Genomic DNA, 23,221 nt, shown 5'->3' with positions numbered 1-23,221 from the left:
TGTTTGTTTTAACACAATATCAAAGAGATCAGAGACGACAACAAAAAAACAGATTCCCAACTACCGGTCGACCTTTGAAAGCCAGGCACTATGATCATGATCGAAAAAGTTCAGCAATGGCCACGCCCTTCTAATACAAACAGGGGGGGGGGTGCACTCCAATCATTATTGCACGATGGTGGCACCAGCCACATTTCTAACCATAATCAAGTCAGATAGGCGTGGCGCTGTGGAACCCAACTAAGAACACTGAACCTGATCATAATAGTGAGCCTGTTGGAGCCTTCCCCATTACTATGATACAGCCAATGTGGCTAATGTCAAAGGGACCTAATTAGCCCGTACTCTCCATAAATTGGCACGTTCAAAGACACAATTAGGGAGGATGCGACACTGTGGTGCGCATCCACTCCACATACCCTCCATAGCCACATCCAGCACATGCTAACGAGTAGCAAGCCCCTCCTGTCTGGCCCAGTTTATTTCATGGTGTCGGGATACTATGCTGATTAGAAGGATTTCTTGGCAACGCTAATGGAGACTGCTTATAAGGGTCCAGAGCGCCCCAAGCCGAGCCTCAAGCGCCTTCATCCCCCTCCCCACCCTGACTCCCTTTTGCCCAGTTGTGTTCTCTCCACCCTTCACTGGGTTTCTAGCTTATCGTGCTAACCGATGGTAAACAACACTGCCCACATAATGAGTTGAAATAGCCTCCCCCGTGCTGATAAGTTGTGTTTGTATGCCTATTTTCTATGTCGTTTAGTAATGACATGGATATGTATGCAAACGGGCGTCTGCTTGTTAATTAATTCCTAGTTAGGTTGGGGCCAGGGGGCGGATTAGGAGGGGAGACGGGATGTGCAAGGCTGGTGATTCTTTTCCAAAAGCTTGTTTGTGTGCCTATCTGTCTCTCAGATACCTGTCCCTCAGATAGATATGTGGATAGTTCCATGTTCTTCTTATTTTCAGCTGCTTGCCCAGTCATCTGTATTTATCTGACCAGAATTGATTTGGTCAGATAGTTAGATGGACTTTCCAAATCCACCCCTGGTCAATCTGAAGATACAGGCCAACTGCAGAAAATGAAGTCTGCAATATGTAATAGCAGGACTCTACTTCAAATGAGATGAATGTGTAGTGATGAGCTTTTTACACTCGAACCCACTACATGTTGAGAAAATGAGTTATCTACAAACGAACCATGTTATTTTGAAAGTACTTCAACTAACTCCACACTACAGGCAAATGTAGTTCAACTAAACCTACACTACAGGGAAATGTAGTTCAACTAACCACACTACAGGCAAATGTAGTTCAACTAAACCTACACTACCGGGAAATGTAGTTCACCTAACTCCACACTACTGGGAAATGTAGTTCAACTAACTCCACACTACTGGGAAATGTAGTTCAACTAACAGCACACTACTGGGAAATGTAGTTCAACTAACTCCACACTACTGGGAAATGTAGTTCCTCTACTAGTGAATCAAGAAGGAAGTTGTGTAACAGGAAGAAGCAGATGAGTCACAGCACAATACTCTGTTTACCACTGAAACATCTGAGTCTCCTTTCCGAGCAGCAGCAACTCAGGCATAAACAAACAGATAGAGAGTTGACTTAACCGTACAGCTCACAGCCAGCATGAATCTAATTGCATTGGCCGATTTCCACATCCTCCAATCGAAACCACAGATAACGTGAGGTCTCCTCCAACACTCCATGGACGTGTGTCCTAATATGGACACCGTACATGCCAGCAAATGTATGTAACTCCATCGATAGATATCGGAGGACGTCATTGTAATGGCTGAAATGGAATGAATGAAATAGCAACCACGTGTTTGATGTATTTGAAACCTTTCCAATTATTCAATTTCAGCCTTTACAATGAGCACGTCCTCAGGTATCTCCTCCCACCAGCCACTTCTGATCCAGATGATTTACTGTACATAGAATGCTCTCTCCACACTTGTCAATCCATACCTCACAATAATCATTCCAGGAGCGTATGCCGCTCTCGACCGCACAAGTCATTTTAAGGCATATTGGCCATCTACGTCTTATATATCCCAACTATTTACCCGCACTTCCTATACATGACGTGTCTTGTTCCGCACGCGTCAGTCCCTCTCGACTGCAGGTTGACGACACACGGGAGAGGCTAACAGGAGAGGCATATGTGAACTCAGAGTAATCTAATCTGAGCTGACATGCTGCCGTGTTAGAGAGACCTTAAGAGGGTAGGCAGTGTTCTTAATAATCTCTGCATATAGTCTCTGTATCTTGGGAAACGTCAAAAGACCAACTGTCAATTCTACCTGGCACAAACAAATGCACTCTTCGTGATGTAGAGTTCTGCTAAAAACCACGTGAGCCTCGTGTTGCAAACCTCAAAGACCAATGTCCAATTTTACCTGGCACAAACACATTGTCGCTGTCTGATGAAAACCTTTAAACTCCATTTTTGCCAATTTGCATTTTTTATTTTAATTACCGAAAGCATTAACTCCCCTCGATGTACTTGGAACATTTCATGACTCTAAGAACAAGAACATGTATTCAAAATAGCTTCTGAAGTTTCATAATTGTATGTTCGTTAATGGGAAAATATGGTAATTTCCTGAAAGGTTTTTGTTTTGGAGATAAGAGGTTTTCACCAGACAGCAACGGAATGCAATCGTCGGGACATAGAGTTTCTGCTTTAAACTATGTGTGCCATCTGCTGTATGTAGCTTTGGAGGCCTAGGCAGAGTATGTCTCATCTAGTTTGTTGATTCCCTCAGAAATGCTCAATTATGATCAAGTCAATTGTGTTTTCTTATGTTTTTAAAGACACAACATATAATTCCCATTTCCAGAAAGGCACGACTTATAATTATAATGTCCCGTCAAAAGTGTGCCACCTGTCTTGTTTGTGGAGCTGAGTCTTGGAAAAGTAACTGCTGGTAAGTTATTTGCAGAGCCCCACCTCTTTTGAGCCCCACATTTAAAGGGGGGGTGGCTTTCCTGTTTTGGATGGGGGGCTTTTGCATATTAATTAATATGTGTCACATATCAGTTTGTAAACAATGTAAAAATAATATATTTTTTATTAAGTTAATAAAGTTAAGTTAATAAAGCTGCATAAAAACATGGTCTCTTTTGTGTTTTCTTGAGTAAGGCAGCTCCAAAATGCAGGTGTTTCAGCCAAGCTCTGGGCTTTCTGTGGTGTGGCAAGCCAGTAGAAAATACAGAGCTTTGCACGATGATTGGCTCAGTGTTCTGTCACTCATGGGGACACTAAGAGTTACATTAGTGCCCATCCAAGAAGGCTCAACGTCATTGGACACAGATAAAATGACATCAAAACACATTATATCCCCAGTAGCTTCGATTGGACTGTTCATGTAAACATCATACTTTCAAAATCTCATACGTTCAAAATCTCAGCTAGCATTCATCATGAATCAAGTCGACAATCTATTGGTAAATCCTTTTTAATCCTTGTCATATGAAGATAAATTATAGCTAAAACGTACCGTTGCTCATTGGCTATTGGACATAAATATTACACAACAATTGGAAATCGCAAATTCAACAATGAGTGGTTTGGAAGGAATCAGTGGCTAACTGCAATCATTGAAAAGCAATCATTAGCCTGCTATTCGGAGTGGAGTGGATGTGTGATCCCAAGTCTAAGATTAAGGGTCTCTTTTCCTAGTTTAAAATGATAAACATTCAACATTTGCCATGCTGTCAATGAAGCATGATTTGTGCCACCCTTAAAACAACTTAACCCGGAACTGCAAAATCTGACTTCTGTGAGTTCAAGACAACTGGGAACTCGGGGGAAAACGAGCCACGACTGGGAAAATATGTTTTCAACTTTCATCCAACTCAGAATTGTAAATTGGGAACCCGGGCCTCTTTCCAGAGCTGCGACCTGAAGATCACTGATGTCAACATGATTCAACCTTTTTTCCCCAGAGTTCCCATTTGTCTTGAAAGCACCATAAATCCAAAGAATGCCAGACTTTGATGACAAAGTTTGATGACACAATTTGCCCATGAAGGACCACCACACCAACTTCCTGTTCAAGTGAGCACAGCACAACAAGGTGAGTCCAAAAATGTCTTGTTTGCTGCTGCATACATTATGTAATATGCCAAGGAGATATGTATACTGTAGCTAATAAAGTAATACTAAATGTATGTTGTGTAGAAAGCTGTTAGTAGTCCATGTGCCTCACCCTAATAATTTGGTCTATTTTCACCTCTTGATTTTGCCAACTGTTCTGACTTGGTGCTGCACATGTAGCCTATAACCTGTTTTTGAGAAATGTAATCATTGAATATTGTAACGTTAAGAGCTTTCATTGTCTGCTAATATGCCCCCTTTATTTATTCCACGTTCTGACTTGGTGTACATCAAGAACACTGTAAGATCGGCCCATGTTCTGAATTTTGTTGCTGTAAATTTCAAAAGTGCTGAACTTTTGACTACATCTGTCCAAGCTTCCTCATTAATGTCTTATTGGAAATTACAGATTGCCTTGTATCCGCTTGTTGTCCCCTTATTCCATGGTTTGTACATCTCAATTGTCAGTATAAACTACATTTGTTTAAGCAAGTCAGCCATGTCAGCTATGTTTTTTTTAAAGGCAGTAAATGAGGCTGAATGAACTGTTTCACTGCCAGACAAGGCTCCGCTGATAGCCAGGTGTAGCAGTGGTCAGGTGTTGGGACTGCTGTTGGGACTCTGCGTTGGGACAGCTTTATGCAGGCCCTAACAGTTTGTGGGCACCAGTAGTCACCATTATAGTGTAATTCATGTATTGTTTAGTGTAGTGGCTTTGCTGGCATGCATCCCACATAAAACATTTTTTGCACCACCAAGATTTACATGCTAAAATCCCCACTGGCTATTTGTAAATACAGGGAACTAAAGTGATGGATTGTGACTCAAATGTTATCTTGTTGGCTGGAAATGGCAAGGAATGTTGGTATACTTGCAGCAGCAAGTGGATATGTGTGTGTGCATACTTGCATGTTTTGAGTACCTTCGCTCGCACACCAGCTATTGGTTTGAAGAAAATCTATTGACAACACCTCACCTTGCTGGGTGGATCAACATCCGACATAAGGCTATGTTCAAAATAACACAAACATAAGCTGCTGGGGTCTTTTCCCTGTGTTTGCGAGAGACATTTCCATCTTCACAAGTCAACACTGTAGATATACTATCAGCGGCAGAGCCTGGTTTTACTCCCAAAAAAACGAAAACAAATTACTGGGCCTCATTCCACCATCTGCCTCATCTCGTGACCTCACAACCTTTTCACTTTTGTTTTCCAAGACGCCTTTCCTTGTTGAACGAACCGGTACGGACAGGTCATTTAACACTAAAATGGATCTTGGGGGTAAAAGCCAAAATAAAACATCAAAAGTAATCTCTTGAAGCAAAGACCCAAATTGTTGGTTCTCTCTGCTTGAATCCAGGTTGCAGGACTTGCAAATACATTGTGTTGCTTATTTTCAGATGTTTTTACGTCATAGAGTGGCTTCGGCTGGTCAATGAGGGCCTCCGTTCCCAGTAAGCTGAACTCTGATTCATATTGTTCAGGTAATACAATGGGAATTGGTCATGTTGATGCACAATATAATGACAATGCATTACCATGCCAGGACAAGTCCCGGAAGAAAAAAAGACAAAAAAGTCATTTGAAACAGGGAGGGTTGTCCTTAATCTTGTCCAATTTGTACCCCTGGCCAATTAGAAAACAGGAGTACATCAGTAGCAATGGAAGTTTTAATGTCTAGTTTTCAATGTCTCTGGTTGTCCTAATGTTTTGTGCACTAACTGTGCTTCATTCATTCAAAATAGTGTTTGCAAGGGATTGTCTAGTGGTTTTGATTCCAAGGACCACCTATATGTAAAATGTGTGCACACATAACTGTATGGCATATATTATTGTTACTATAATAAGGGTTGTTTTTGAAGGCTTCCTAAAGCATATTTCATTGAATTGGGATATAAGCATTTTCAGGAACACCCACCTCTACTCACAAAGGTGGTAAATGAACAAAATATGCCCAACTTCAATGATTTATTTGAAAGATAATGGCGGCAAGGCTATGCAGCGGTAGCTGAGGAGAATCATTTGCAAACAGGCTGTAGTTAGAGTGGTCTCCTGATGATAAAGACATCAATTGTAATACCCAGAGCACGGCAGCTTTATCAATTCCTTTGCATGAATGGAGGCCTTTTCATCTTTGAAGGTTAAATATCGCCAATGAGAGTCAATACCTGAGATTTGGTGATAAGACTTACCGTCGCATGGCATTTCCATGGAAACAACCATTTCACACTCGCTACTGTGTCTGTGAGGGCCTGTTTTATTCTCGCTTCCTTTCATTTCTGCAGTTTTTCAAGGGCATATTGGGAGTATAGCAGGGATAAAAGAAAATAAATCCACTTTAAAGGGAATATATTCTCTGTATGTTCTGGGTTTCTGTAGGTGGGTCAGCCTGAGATACAATTAAATTCAAGCCCCCCTAATTCAAGACTACGGCACACAGGTAAGATCTATAGCATTCATTGTTTGATAAATGAACACTGATTTGGTGTGTGTGTGTGTGTGTGTGTGTGTGTGTGTGTGTGTGTGTGTGTGTGTGTGTGTGTGTGTGTGTGTGTGTGTGTGTGTGTGTGTGTGTGTGTGTGTGTGTGTGCGTGCGTGCGTATACAGTCGTGGCCAAAAGTTTTGAGAATGACACCAATATTATTTTCATAAAGTTTTCTGCTTCAGTGTCTTTAGATATTTTTGTCAGATGTTACTATGGAATGCTGAAGTATAATTACAAGCATTTCATAAGTGTCAAAGGCTTTTATTCACAATTACATGAAGTTGATGCAAAGAGTCAATATTTGCAGTGTTGACTCTTCTTTGTCAAGACCTCTGCAATCCACCCTGGCATGCTGTCAATCTCCGGTGCCGTCAGAGATGGCCGCCTCGCTTCGCGTTCCTAGGAAACTATGCAGTATTTTGTTTTTTTACGTGTTATTTCTTACATTGGTACCCCAGGTAATCTTAGGTTTTATTACATACAGTCGGAAGGAACTATTGGATATAAGAGCAACGTCAACTCACCATCATTACGATCAGGAATACGACTTTCCCGAAGCGGATCCTCTGTTTTGCCCACCACCCAGGACAATGGATCGTATCCCAGCCGGCGAACCAGAACAACGACGCCGTAAAAGGGGCAGATGAAGCACCCTTCTGGTCAGGCTCAGGAGACGGGCACATCGCGCACCGCTCCCGAGCATACTACTCGCCAATGTCCAGTCTCTTGACAACAAGATAGATGAAATCCGAGCAAAGGTAGCATTCCAGAGAGACACAAGAGACTTTAATGTTCTTTGCTTCACGGAAACATGGCTCACTCGAGACACGCTATCGGAGTCGGTACAGCCAGCTGGTTTCTTCGCGCATCGCACCGACAGAAACAAGCATCTTTCTGGTAAGAAGGGCGCGGGGGGGGTATGCCTTATGATTAACGAGAAGTGGTGTGACCATAACAACATACAGGATCTCTAGTCCTTCTGTTCCCCGGACTTAGAATTCCTCACAATCAAATGTCGACCACATTATCTACCAAGAGAATTCTCTTCGATTATAATCACAGCCGCATATATTCCCCCCCAAACAGACACATCGATGGCCCTGAACGAACTTCATTTGACTCTATGTAAACTGGAAACCACATATCCTGAGGCTGCATTCATTGTAGCTAAGGATTTTAACAAGGCTAATCTGAAAACAATTCTATCAGCATATTGATTGTTTTCATTGTTATTCATTGTTATTCTATTGTTATTGTAACTTCCGCGACACATATAAGGCCCTCCCCCGCCCTCCTTTCGGGAAACCTGACCACGACTCCATTTTGTTGCTTCCAACCTATAGACAGAAACTAAAACAGGAAGCTCCCGCACTCAGGTCTGTTCAACGCTGGTCCGACCAATCTGATTCCACGCTTCAAGATTGCTTCAATCACGTGGACTGGGATATGTTCCGCATTGCGTCAAACAACATTGACGAATACGCTGATTTGGTGAGCGAGTTTATAAGCAAGTGCATCGGCGATGTCGTACCCACAGCAACTATTAAAACATTCCCAAACCAGAAACTGTGGATTGATGGCAGCGCGAAACTGAAAGCGCAAAACTGAAAGCGCGAACCACTGCTTTTAATCAGGGCAAAGTGACCAGAAAGATGACCGAATACAAACAGTGTAGCTATTCCCTCCACAAGGCAATCAAACAAGCTAAGTGTCAGTATAGAGACCAAGTAGAGTCGCACTTCAAGAGGTATGTGGCAGGGTCTACAGTCAATCACGGATTACAAAAAGAAAACCAGCCCCATCGCGGACCAGGATGTCTTGCTCCCAGACAGGTGTCTTGCTCCCACTGACACGGCCCGCTACCAAAACCTGCGGACTCTCCTTCACTGCAGCCGATGTGAGTAAAACATTTAAACTTGTTAACCCTCGCAAGGCTGCAGGCCCAGACGGCATCCCCAGCCACGTCCTCAGAGTATGCGCAGACCAGCTGGCTGGTGTGTTTACGGACATATTCAATCAATCCTTATCCCAGTCTGCTGTTCCCACATGCTTCAAGAGGGCCACCATTGTTCCTGTTCCCAAGAAAGCCAAGGTTACTGAGCTAAACAACTACCGCCCCGTAGCACTCACTTCCGTCATCATGAAGTTCTTTGAGAGACTAGTCAAGGACCATATCACCTCCACCCTACCTGACACCCAAGACCCACTCCAATTTGCTTACCGCCCCAATAGGTCCACAGACGACGCAATCGCAACCACACTGCCCTAACCCATCTAGACAAGAGGAATACCTATGTGAGAATGCTGTTCATTAACTACAGCTCAGCATATAACACCATAGTACCCTCCAAGCTCGTCATCAAGCTCGAGAACCTGGGTCTCAACCCCGTCCTGTGCAACTGGGTACTGGACATCCTGACGGGCCGCCCCCAGGTGGTGAGGGTAGGTAACAACATCTCCACCCCACTGATCCTCAACACTGGGGCCCCACAAGGGTGCGTTCTCAGCCCTCTCCTATACTCCTTGTTCATCCACGACTGCGTGGCCATGCACCTCTCCAACTCAATCATCAAGTTTGCAGACGACACTACAGTAGTAGGCTTGATTACCAACAACGACAAGACAGCCTACAGGGGGGAAGTTGAGGGCACTCGGAATGTGGTGTCAGGAAAATAACCTCACACTCAACGTCAACAAAACAAAGCAGATGATCTTGGACTTTAGGAAACAGCAGAAGGAGCACCCCCCTATCCACATCGACGGGACAGTAGTGGAGAGGGTAGTAGGTTTTAAGTTCCTCAGCGTACACATCACAGAATAACTGAAAAACCCACACAAGACAGCGTGGTGAAGAAGGCGCAGCACCGAAAGCACTCACAAACCTTTACAGATGCACAATCGAGAGCATCCTGCCGGGCTGTATCACCGCCTGGTACGGCAAGTGCTCCGCCCACAACTGTAAGGCTCTCCAGAGGGTAGTGAGGTCTGCACAACGCATCACCGGGGGCAAACTACCTGCCCTCCAGGACTCCTACACCACCCGATGTCACAGGAAGGCCATAAAGATCATCAAGGACAACAACAACCCGAGCCACTGCCTGTTCACCCCGCTATCATCCAGAAGGCGAGGTCAGTACAGGTGCATCAAAGCAGGGACCGAGAGACTGAAAAACAGCTTCTATCTCAAGGCCATCACTAACATTGAGTGGCTGCAGCCAACATACTGACTCAATCTCTAAACATTGGATGTAATAAATGTATCACTAGTCACTTTAAACTATGCCACTTTATATAATGTTTACATACCCTACATTAATCATCTCATATGTATATACTGTACCCGATACCATCTACTGTATCTTCCCTATGCCGTTCTGTACCATCACTCATTCATATATTTTTATGTACATAACCTTCATTCCCTTACACTTGTGTGTTTAAGGTAGTAGTTGTGGAATTGTTAGGTTAGATTACTCGTTGGTCATTACTGCATTTGTTGGAACTAGAAGCACAAGCATTTCGCTACACTCGCATTAACATCTGCTAACCATGTGTATGTGACAAATAAAATTTGATTTGATTTGATTAACTTCTCAGACACATCCTGACTGATGGCAGCCCATTCTTGCATAATCAATGCTTGGAGTTTATCAGAATTTGTGGGGTTTTGTTTGTCCACCCGCCTTGAGGTTTGACCACAAGTTCTCACTGGGAGTAAGGTTTGGGGAGTTTCCTGGCCATGGACCCAAAATATTGATATTTTGTTCCCCGAGCCACTTAGTGATGAATCTTTTGCCTTATGCCAAGGTGCTCCATCATGCTGGAAAAGGCATTGTTCGTCACCAAACTGTTCCTGGATGGTTGGGAGAAGTTGCTGGATGTGTTGGTACCATTCTTTATTCATGGCTGTGTTCTTAGGCAAAATTGTGAGTGAGCCCACTCCCTTGGCTGAGAAACAACCCCACACATGAATGGCCTCAGGATGCTTTACTGTTGCCATGACACAGGACTGATGGTAGCGCTCACCTTGTCTTCTCTGGACAAGCTTTTTTCCAGATGCCCCAAACAATCGGAAAGGGGATTCATCAGAGAAAATGACTTTACCCACGTCCTCAGCAGTCCAATCCCTGTACCTTTTGCAGAATATCAGTCTATCCCTGATGTTTTTCCTGAAGAGAAGTGGCTTCTTTGCTGCCCTTCTTGACACCAGGCCATCCTCCACAAGTCTTCGCCTCACTGTGCGTGCAGATGCATTCACACCTGTCTGCTGCCATTCCTGAGCAAGCTCTGTACTGGTAGTGCCCTGATCCCACAGCTGAATCAACTTTAGGGGGCGGTCCTGGCGCTTGCTGGGCTTTCTTGGGTGCCCTGAAGCCTTCTCCACAACAATTGAACCTCTCTCCAAGCACCACCCCACCTTTTGAAGCTTCCAGTCTGTTATTCGAACTCAATCAGCATGACAGAGTGATCTGCAACCTTGTCCTTGTCAACACTCACACCTGTGTTAACGAGAGAACCACTGACATGTCAGCTGGTCCTTTTGTGTCAGGGCTGAAATGCAGTGGAAAATGTTTTTGGGGATTCAGTTAATTTATATGGCAACGAGGGACTTTCCAATTAATTGATCACTCTTCATAACATTCTGGACTATATGCAAATTGCCATCATACAAACTGAGGCAGCAGACTTTGTGAAAACTAATATTTGTGTCATTCTCAAAACTTTTGGCCACGACTGTATATGTTCAGTGCCTGAGTGTGTGTGTGTGTGTGTGTGTGTGTGTGTGTGTGTGTGTGTGTGTGTGTGTGTGTGTGTGTGTGTGTGTGTGTGTGTGTGTGTGTGTGTGTGTGTGTGTACGCAAGGGTGGGATTCATCCCGCGACAAGTGCATCTATTTTTATATGTTTCATGTCTGTACCTCCGTCTCCCAAATCTGAAGAGTAGTATAGCTTATTCCTCTGAACTCACAAGGGCAGTTGGCGTGGAACGTTATCTTCCTTCAGAATGACGTACAAGATATGAGGGTAAAATACTGTATGAAGTAGACGTTCTCATGTCTTGCCGGTAGGAAATGTAACATTCATCCTTCTGACTTGTTCATCAGTGGTATTAATGTTCCATGCTCATGGAATGGATTATATGGTCCAACAACATCCAATGTATTCCACAAATTCCCCAAATGCCATTGAATGCTTGTGTTTGAACAACACGATGTGAAGGGAAGAGTGGCAGAAAGAGACACAATCAAAATACAGTGATCTTAAAGAAGGGACGGCAACCAATGGAGAAGGAGAGATATATATTGCCATATAAATCATGTAATGCATCCAACAGCACGTTTTAATGAGACACCTTAACAACCTCGTTGAGATCCGGAACATCCATGTGTCAGAATAAGAAAGGCCACACAAAGTGTATTCCTTTTGTCCGACAACAATCCATATCCCATAATACCGTTTTCCAACCACCACTTCGAATAGGCCCTGCTTTGTCACAGGGTGTGGGGGGTACACTGTGAGGCTTGCACAAGCACAACAAGCATTATATATCCGTCAAGGGCGGACGTCTTGTGATAGTCTTGTGATAGCTATAAATGAGCTCCTGGTAGGACGGAAGGATGGGGGAAGAGATGAGGACTGGGGATGAGCCGTGCGTCTTTAAAAAGGGTATTTTCACCAAACAGCATGGGCTCCGGTTAGGGGAAGTCATTGGCTTTCAAGGGCCTCTTACTGTCTGTCTGAGAGGACTGAGCACACACAAATGTGTTCACACTAACACACATGCATGCATACGCATTGGCATTCACACACACGCACGCACAAACACACAGGTTGGGCAGGTTGGGTTGATAATTTCAGAATCTCAGGTGCCACCTACTGGCATTTAACCTCTAACCTGCTTCAGGGGCCCTACTCTGTGACCTACTATGTGCTACTTCCAGCCTCTCTCATGTGTCTGTCTGTCTCCGTCCGTCTGACTGTCTCCATCCGTCCGACTGTCTTCGTCCGTCTCCGTCCGACTGTCTTCGTCCGTCTCCGTCCGACTGTCTCCCTGTCTCCGTCCGACTGTCTCCCTGTCTCCGTCCGACTGTCTCCCTGTCTCCGTCTGTCTCTGTCCGACTGTCTGTCTCTGTCCGACTGTCTGTCTCTGTCCGACTGTCTTTCTCTGTGTCTATGTGTCTATGTGTCTATGTGTCTGTGTGTCTGTGTGTCTGTGTGTGTGTGTGTGTGTGTGTGTGTGTGTGTGTGTGTGTGTGTATATATAAGAGTTCCTCTTTGCCAAGATTTTGTCAAACATCCCAATTAGCAATCTCAGAAAAATATTCAAAGACTTTACAGTCAAACATCTAAATATTCATTCCAAGTTTATGCGATACAGATGTAGGGTTTTAATTTGAGCCAGTTTGCTACAGCAGGAAAATAATCCTGCAGCATGACAAAATGTGAATTATTATGTGGATTATAATTAATGGATATTTTTGTAGGAGTTGTATATATATATATATATTTGATACAAGGGAAAATCAAGTCTGAAATGTAAAGGTGGAAATTACAAACATCAGAAGCCTTTTTAAATCTTAAATCTCGTGCCACAGGGTGATCACATTAAGATCCTACATCTGTACTTTAGAACATGACGCCAAACAGAAAAAAACTGTCATCTCCTTCACAAGCGCCACAGAACCAAATGATTTCAGATTTGTCAGACTGTGCTTTTGGATATTTGTTTGGAAACTGTGTCAGTACTATATCCGCCTCTTAGACATTGAAGTTCCTCTAAGAACAGGAGGGGGTAAAAGAGGGGGGAAAGAAGGGTGAAAAACAGAGGAACTTTTCACAAACTGTCTGTGCAAGATTTTTAAAAACTATGTCTGCAAATACATGTCAAAAGGCATCACACCTTTGCATAGCACTGCAGGCATAAAGTGTCACTACTTACATCTTCTCTGACAATAATGTAAATTTATACATCCACTGTATTTTATTTATCACCCTATTTTGATCTTTGATCAACTGTTGAATGTACCATTCAGGCGGGTGACTAACTCTGTCGACCTATCAAATCAACCTCACGCCTCCTCACCAGTAGTGTGTTTGTGCTCAGTCTCAAGGAGTGTCCACAGATATCTCCCAGCAGGGATTTGGACAGGCACATCAAACCAGGAGTTGATTGACAAAATAGACAGGTGGTATTTCTGTCTGAGGGAAGAAAACGATGTGGCTGTCAATACAAAGCCTCCAGAATCAAAACAGTGAATGTCATGACTTCTCCATCTAGAGAATTGGGATTCGTATATATGTTTGTGTCTTGAAAAGCACGACTCAAAGGACTGGTTTTAGTTTTTGTGTGTAAATGTGGGATATTGACTTTCTATTTACATGTTGCCAAGACACCAAGAAAAAAAGGAAAATATTCAGTCAATCAAACCACTGGGTACTGTATACTGACTTTCAGTGCTTTTGATCATTTGTGCCAAAACTTTATACATTATTATAACTTTTTGCGTGCCCTATAACCGGGATTGATTTAGATCATGAGTTCATTATTCAGGGGTACATTCATTCCCTTTAACTTTTTGTCATTGCAATTAAACCTTTTGCAGGAGCGGAACATATTTTCTTAGAACATTTTTTGGTTTCCTGAAACCCAGCAGAACAGAGACAGCTCATGTCAAGACATGAATGACTGTCAATGAGCCAAGCATGAACCACCCTAGAATGTAACAAAAAGCATTATGTATACATAGACATTTCCCTCTGGCCCTGTAATGGACTATAATCTACCATCTTTATGATAGATTTGTTTCCAAGATCACTTGGCACACTCAGACTCTCATCTCACATACCTCAAATAATAACCCATAATGCACTGGCAGAGAACAAACCTTGTGTAAACACCAAAAGCCATTTCCAATAAAAGTTAGAATGCACCTGTCCATCAATGTCTAGCTTTTTCATTACCATTCAAGATATTGGAGCCATGGAAAGGCATTTCCCCTTCAATGTTCTGTGATTGAGTGGACCGCCGGCCATATTGAGTGGACCGATAACCCACGCGATGACTGCTTCCGTCTATCCAGTCAAATTGAAATGGTCTGAGGAGCTTTGTCCATTCTAGTAATTCTCTTTCTACCCTGCAGTGCACAAAATGTGGTGAGTAGTTAATTCAATGAGAAAGACAATAGTTGAACAGTTTTGAACAAATTCATTTCTTTAAATTTAAAAGAGACGCAAAAGCGAGTGAGAGAGAAAGAGAGCTAGCTATATTTTGTTGTATTTTTTTCCACTTTCACGTACAGTAGCTAAGGAATGCAGCAAGCTAGTTTAGCCTACTCAAACACCCAGCCCAAACAGAGAGGGATGCTATGTTAGCTAGCTGGCTATGGCTATCCAAGTCTGGAACTCTTCCAAGTCAAGGTAAGCTTTTGGTTTTATTAATTAATTGCCTGTAGGTGTAACTGCTAAACTGCTTGCTGACTGCATGATTGTAGTGAGTTTACTAATGCGTTAGTTATAGTAGCTATGTTGACTATGGCGTTAGTTAATATGGTGACAACCATGTAGACTGTGTGTAGCGGTTATGATATGAAGGTTTGGCTTGGGAAGGTTTTTCCCATGGTCACAGACAGCTGATGTGTTGTGCACTGAAGCACATAAGCGTAGGAAAAGGGGAGAGGAGGACAGTGCGTAGATGCGAGAAGGAAATATTCAATGAGCAAAATGATCATGCTGTTTGTATGGGGCTTCTATGAAAGTGAACTGTGTTTGCGTGTGATCAGGTGTGTATTCATTGTACCGATTCTATTGAAAACGGAACAAAGCAGGGATGTACAAACCTGCTTTTGATCATTGAAACTCTCGTTTGCAACTGTTGGACCAATGATTACACGCTAGATCAGCTAGATGCAGGCAAGAGTGTGCAAGGCAGTATTGAATGTGACACTGTCTGTCACCTTGATTACAATTTATTTTCTCTCTACCTGTGTTGAAAACTTTAATTCATAGGCTAGGTTGTAGTAACCTCATGATGGGTATAGGAAAAATGTGAGTATCATGTAGTAGCCTAAGCCTGTTGATGTTACATTGAGCTGTGTGAATGGAATATGAATGACAGTCATCCCTCACTGACCGACACTGACTGCAGCAATATACTTAAGTGACTATGACTTAAGATTGTTGAGTTCACTTCACCATGTTGATTTAATTGAATTAGTGTTTTTTATGAAGAGAGAAATTTTAAATAACTAAATTGATTTACATAAAAAAAATTAAGTATACCTTACTCAAAAAACAGCATTTGTATTACTCATACAAAGGAAGTACTGCTAACTTCAGTTATTTAAGTTCCCTAACTGAATTTTTTTGAGGTAATCAGTTTCCCCAGAACTTATCCGGTTTTACAGTGTATGTTTGGAGCAATCCATTTAGGCCATGTAATGGTTCTAGGGGGAAAGAGCCCCAAGCCCGGTGACCATGAGGACCTCCCATCGATCCCAGCCAGGATTAAGAATCCAGGGGTCAGCTCAGGAACATTGGCCATGTATGTTGATAGGGTAATAGCTTATAAAACATTGCCATTGAGTTCCAGGTGACAGACAAAGCTCAGGTCTTGGACATTATAGAGGGGGGGGGGGTGGACATCAGCAAGCTCAGTGCTAACCTGTACCTGCTCTCCAAGGGTTGGTCTAAGAGCGGTCGGAGTTCACTGGTTGCCAAAAAAAAGAGTGATGAGACGCATTATCTCAACATACATTTTTGTCTTAAGACCAGCCATAATGCTATTGTGGAAGACATGAGACAACAGTAACATTGACGTGATAAAGCAATGTCCAAACTCACTGGATACATGTTCCCATACGGGCATATATTGTGTTGGATATGAATACTCTTGTTGACCCTTGTAAATATACGTAGTAACTATGGTTAACGATCATAATGTTGGATTAAATTGATTGATTGGTAAGGTGTATATATTACAATGGGGAGACAGAGCATTCAATCAGTATTACCCCTAGAAAGAGGGTTACCTTGGGAAACATGTGTTCACAACAGAAACATCTGAGGGCAAGATAACTTCAGTTTCAAACCCCTGCATTGCCATTGCAGGACACTGGAGACATAACACACACAACCAACTATGTTACACCTCACACCCCTTTGAGCTCCTCCTCACTGCACCAATTTTGTCTGGGGTTGGAAGCCTGCCCTCTTGAGCTGGCAGAGCTAAAGCTTAGGCATTCGTTCGGGGAGCTAACACAAGACTTCAGGTCCAACGCAGGTTGCCAGATCAGCACACAATTGTAAATCGTTATGTTACAGGGAGACCTGGGGTTGCCAGATTGTGGACTAACCTGAGGGGGAGGCAGCCCACCGGCTCCAGGTGGGCAATCTGGCAACATGGTGGTCTTTTGAGGAGTGCTGCACTGGCAGTTAGGGGAAGGGTTGGCCATGCTCCAGTTTCCGTTGACGAAGATGTTGCTGATAGAGGGATCCACTGTGGGAGTGAACCACTTAGAATCATTCGGGACACATGGGAGATTTCTGGAGAAAAGGGGGAAAAACAACGATGATAATGATGATGAAACATGAGAACCCATTTGCTAAGCTTCATAGGAAACCAGCATAATTCAATAAAGAACACACCCGAATAGGAAAAATGGTACTTCGGCAGAGGAATTCTCAGCAGTTATCCTCAGGAAGACATGCCATTCTCATACAATACCTGTTTAGGTCAAGCTAAACATAGATAATAAATCATGTTAACAACACAGCTACAGCATACAAGTCTCCTTATCTAAAACATGGAGGTAATGTAGCATGTTTCAATAGGGAAGCAGAACAGCTTGATAAAGCATGTTGAACCTGATCAGGCTTGACAGAGAGGAGATAAAACAAGGCAAATCTACACAATACAAACATCATTCACCTCTGGGAACCCCAGAACAAATGAATATAAAATAAATGGTGGTATATTAGTTAGAATGAAGCCGGGAATAATGTATTATGTTTATTCATGCCTTATACGATACATTGTAAATGCCTTCAGTCGTATGCAATTAATATTTGAAGAATCTTATTCCATGGTTGGATTAAATCAATGATTTACTTTACCGCATGGATTTTGTGTTAGAACATGTACGATTAAAACTGAACTTTGTCTCTCAAAGAATTATCCTCCATGAGATATTCAACTTCAGATTCAGTCAAAACACCCTTTTTATAAAAACCTGCCAATGGGCCATATGTCGACCCAATTCCAAAGCAACCAGCCTCAGCTTTAGATTTGGTCAAAACAACATGTTTATTGACTTATTTAGGTGAACAATGTGCCAATGGGGGAGATGTTTGCCCAATTTCAAATCGACCCTTGGCCCCCACCCAAAATGCACTTGAGGAGATCTAAAGGAATGACAGACAAGAAAACAATGTGGGAACATTGACACCAAGCATATCAGAAGGTATCCAATCCTTTCGAATGTTCAGGAGTCTTATGGCTTAGGGATAGAAGCTGTTTAGAAGCCTCTTGTACTTCCTGGACAATGTAGCTATTGTCATGCTGTGCAAGAACATTTGAAACAGGAGAAACACTGCAAACAAAACAAATGTAATAATTGAGGGACAGGTGTGTTAAAATGGCCGCTGGTCATACTTACGGTATCGGGTTGTTGGCCATGCAGCGAGTCCCAAACCCAGGATTATTCACCAAAGAGTCCGCCACCCGAGCAACCTCGGTGTTATTTGGCGGTCCATCATTGCTGTAATGAAATTGGACCTTGTTAGCTAGACTCCAACACTATCCCTTACAGGCGGGCTAGTTATCAACATAATCCATGGTGATCGTCTAATCATTTAATTGCCCACCATCTTGGATTTACAAAACACCCCCAGTCCTCACAATAACAAATAGACTGTGCACATATTCAGAGAATGTGGAAACAGAACATTTTGAAAGGTGCAAACTGCAATTTCTACATTCCTCCAACCACATCCCTTAGATTAATAGGAAACCAAGTGGTGGGGCTGCCATTGACTGAAAAACCAATTTAGCATTGTTGCTGAATGTTAGGCGGAAGTTCAGGCTCAAAGCCCTTGGATCATGACCTGACCAACTGTTTATCCTAGTGGAACTTTGGGGGTTTCAATTACTGGACCAGATACTGTAACCGGGGGTGATCAAGCACGCTATAGCATTGATTAGTTCACTGAGGGCATGGCCCACGGAATCAACAAAGATGAAGAGAATGGGTATAATGTATCCATCTCTAGATAGAGAAATTGGCCAAAAGGAAATGAGACCAACAGGAGTGTTTTTTTGTGCTTTTGGATTTAAAGTAGTGCATGATGCCCAGCTAACATGGAACAAGATATAGTTTAATAAAGGATGAATGAAGAATCGTTGTATGGCCCTGGAATTTTGTTGAGAACATTACATTTCCAAATGAATACACACCACTGAGCACACATGGGTGAGAAAAGCTCTTGGCATTCTGACTGAATAGAGCACATGTCAACATAACATAAACTCTGTGTGTGTGTGTGTGTGTGTGTGTGTGTGTGTGTGTGTGTGTGTGTGTGTGTGTGTGTGTGTGTGTGTGTGTGTGTGTGTGTGTGTGTGTGTGTGTGTGTGTGTGTGTGTGTGTGTGTGTGTGTGTGTGTGTGTGTGTGTGTGTGTGTGTGTGTGTGTGTGTGTGAGAGAGAGAGAGAGTGCACGCGCCTGCATGCTTGCGTGTGAGAGTGTGTGTGCATCAGAGCACGCTATTGTATATATGTGCCTGGAAGAAAAACAGGCCGCTACAATCAATGTATACACAATCTCTGCTCTTTGTCTCGAGTGTACCTTGGCGCTGTGAAAACAGCGTTTTATAAAGATCATGGCTAGGGTCCAGCTGTAGTCACTGCTGGCCAATGGGATTAATACAATGTTCATAGGCTCATTTATCTCTCATGAAGGTCAACCTATAATTTCCGCCACCATAAGCGAGGAGTCCAATCGAAGTGGCTGATTGTAAAAATGGATTTTGCTCAGCCATCTGTTTTAACATTAACAATAGCTGGGTCTGCTTCCCAAATGGCACCCTATTCCCAATATATTGTACTAGTTTTGACCAGGGCCTGTAGGGCACTGGTAAAAAGAAGTGCACTATAAAGGGAATAGGATGCCATTTGGGAAGCAATCTTATTCAAAGTAACAATACTATTGGGGGGATCAAAACGAGCAGAGACACACTGGAACTAATCTTAGGTTGAATCTTAGATATATCTACAAAAAGGGAAAATCCTAGAGGTAATAGTCTATTTAGATACAATGCAGATCTGAGTGTTGAAATACTAATTTGGGAAATAAAATAGGCTTAATGTTCCCAGAAGGAAATGTGATGCGTTTCCTTGAGTGTAAAATAAAAATGGTTACTTCCTCAGAATGCTTTGGTGGAAAGGATGGTTTTGATCAGCATAGCCTCCACTCTCCCGGTAAAGGAAAATCAGTCAGGTGGAGGAACTTTGTGAAACATCACAGAGTAACAGAGTAGAGAATAGTCTGATTAAACATGCAACCCCCTCCTTTCAACTCCCCTAATATCTGAGACAGCATTGTATGGATATTACATGTTTCGGTATGAAGTCCTAAGGCAATTTTGTCAATGTGTTTGAATCTAATAGTGTCATCAATGTATGACCATACCTATTCATATGGATTTAGTATCAGGACAACTTCTTTTTGAAACCAATCTTTTTAGCCTGCATTTGAATCTGTATTTTTTTTTCTCCACATTTCCCAGGCACGTTTGTTTGACATTGACTAATTGAGCTTGTATGAATTATGCAAACCTTCTCTGTCTCAGCCTGGTATGTCTTTCCAGCTTAAGACTTCACAAAGGGAAGCGTGTTAAAATGATTCAGGGGAGAAGACAATATGCAGTAATTGACCACAGAGAATGTCAGAGAAGAGAAAGAACTTCAGCTTGCTAATGATGTGACACATAACCAGGCTAGATTCTGGTCGGTCTGATGAGTTCTGCATATTTAAATGTGGCGTAACACTTGCAGTTAAAACTCACTGCCTTTAGTCTAACTTTGACGAAGAAGGTGAAGCTCTACCTGTGGTTTCCATAGCAACATGCTAGAGCCTGATAGTGTCTGTTTAAAAGCCCAGTGCAGTCAAAAATCTGTTTTTCCCATATTTTTTTGTATCACATTGTAAAACAGCTGATGAAACTAATATTGTAAAAGTGTGAACAAGTTTGATCAGTGTTATTCCTGATATTTGCTGGTTGAAAGTACAATCTAATCAGCAGGTTTGCATGGGGGCGTGTTTCGGCTGTCCATGTTGACATCACCATGTGGTTAATTGGTTTATAGATGCTAATAACAGCTAGTTTTCAGTTTTCCCCTCCCCACTCAGACCACTCCCAGACATTCCTAGAAATATTCTTCCTTTAAGATAAAAAGCAATTTTTTGCCCATTTTAACGGAACACTATTACAGCAACGTACTTAATTGTTACCCAGAAATGATTTGATATTGCTATAAAAATGGCTGCATTTGGCCTTTAAACTGTCCAATGGGATCAATCTATTACAATGCAATGATCTCCCCTGGCTAAAATAAGCAAACCTCAATAGAATATCAATGAGAAGGAGCAGGGAATCCAATAAGATTCATCGTCACTGCAGCGGTTGGATACATGAGCAGAGTATCGGCAACTCCATGAAATATTCAACAAGTTTTCACATTATTTCAACGTTTTTCGGGATGTATTTCGAAAGCAAACCCCGAAACGCAGAACAAGAAGTTCTCAAAGAAAATGTACAGATGGTGAACTTTCACAGAAGACATCTGTGTTACTGTAAGTTTTAAAACAGGCTTGTCGATATGCTATGTATAAAATGTATATGTTGTCCATAATAGGACACATATGGAATCAACACAAAAAAAGTGTTAAACATTTCAAAATAGATTTAATATTTCAGATTCTTCAAAGTAGCCATTCTTTGCCTTGATGACAGCTTAGCACACTCTTGGCATTCTCTCAACCAGCTTCACCTGGAATGCTTTTCCAACAGTCTCGAAGGATTTTCCACATACAGTGGGGCAAAAAAGTATTTAGTCAGCCATTAATTGTGCAAGTTATCCAACTTAAAAAGATGAGAGACGCCTGTAATTGTCATCATAGGTACACTTCAACTATGACAGACAAAATTAGAAAACAAAATCCAGAAATTTACATTGTAGGATTTTTAATGATTTTATTTGAAATTATGGTGGACTGTAACTTATTCTTTAAGAGGCTCTTCTGTTCTCCACTCGTTACCTGTATTAATGGCACCTGTTTGAACTTGTTATCAGGATAAAAGACACCTGTCCACGACCTCAAACAGTCACACTCCAAACTCCACTATGGCCAAGACCAAAGAGCTGTCAAAGGACACCAGAAACAAAATTGTAGACCTGCACCAGGCTGGGAAGACTGAATCTGTAATAGGTAAGCAGCTTGGTTTGAAGAAATCAACTGTGGGAGCAATTATTAGGAAAGGGAAGACATACAAGGCCACTGATAATCTCCCTCGATCTGGGGATCCACGCAAGATCTCACCCCGTGGGGTCAAAATGATCACAAGAACAGTGAGCAAAAATCCCAGAACCACAATGGGGGACCTAGTGAATGACCTGCAGAGAGCTGGGACCAAAGTAACAAAGCCTACCATCAGTAACACACTACGCCGCCAGGGACTCAAATCCTGCAGTGCCAGACATGTCCCCCTGCTTAAGCCAGTACATGTCCAGGCCCGTCTGAAGTTTGCTAAAGAGCATTTGGATGATCCAGAAGAAGATTGGGAGAACGTCATATGGTCAGATGAAACCAAAATATACATTTTTGATAAAAACTCAACTCGTCGTGTTTGGAGGACAAAGAATGCTGAGTTGCATCCAAAGAACACCATACCTACTGTGAAGCATGGGGGTGGAAAAATTATGCTTTGGGGCTGTTTTTCTGCAAAGGGACCAGGACGACTGATCCGTGTAAAGGAAAGAATGAATGGGGCCATGTATCGTGAGATTTTGAGTGAAAACCTCCTTCCATCAGCAAGGGCATTGAAGATGAAACGTGGTTGGGTCTTTCAGCATGACAATGATCCCAAACACACCACCCGGGCAACAAAGGAGTGGCTTCGTAAGAAGCATTTCCAGGTCCTGGAGTGGCCTAGCCAGTCTCCAGATCTCAACCCCATAGAAAATCTATGGAGGGAGTTCAAAGTCTGTGTTGCGCAGCAACAGCCCCAAAACATCACTGCTCTAGAGGAGATCTGCATGGAGGAATGGGCCAAAATACCAGCAATAGTGGGTGAAAACCTTGTGAAGAGTTATAGAAAATGTTTGACCTCTGTCATTGCCAACAAAGGGTATATAACAAAGTATTCAGATAAACTTTTGTTATTGACCAAATACTTATTTTCCACCATAATTTGCAAATACATTCATAAAAAATCCTACAATGTGATTTTCTGGATTTTATTTTCCTAGTTTTGTCTGTCATAGTTGAAGTGTACCTATGATGAAAATTACAGGCCTCTCTCATCTTTTAAATGGGAGAAGTTGCACAATTGGTGGCTGACTAAA

The 23,221-nt window shown here is 42.4% G+C and overlaps 1 protein-coding gene across 1 annotated transcript in view; it reads right to left on the bottom strand.

Moving 5' to 3' along the window:
- Positions 1–23,221, bottom strand: part of LOC118369152 (phospholipid-transporting ATPase ABCA1-like) — a 240,971-nt gene that overhangs the window by 83,988 nt on the left and 133,762 nt on the right. Inside the window, exons 31-32 of the mRNA XM_052497231.1 lie at positions 18,259–18,360; positions 16,957–17,146 (exon numbers count right to left, since the gene is read on the bottom strand). Of these exons, the coding sequence (XP_052353191.1) occupies positions 16,957–17,146; positions 18,259–18,360 (292 nt within the window). The remainder of the gene's footprint in view (positions 1–16,956; positions 17,147–18,258; positions 18,361–23,221) is intronic.

Source organism: Oncorhynchus keta, chromosome 35 (assembly GCF_023373465.1).
Source record: "Oncorhynchus keta strain PuntledgeMale-10-30-2019 chromosome 35, Oket_V2, whole genome shotgun sequence".
Classification (NCBI taxonomy): domain Eukaryota; kingdom Metazoa; phylum Chordata; class Actinopteri; order Salmoniformes; family Salmonidae; genus Oncorhynchus; species Oncorhynchus keta.
The sequence above is the reverse complement of the archived record's forward strand: the minus strand, read 5'-3'. Positions and strand labels throughout refer to the sequence as shown.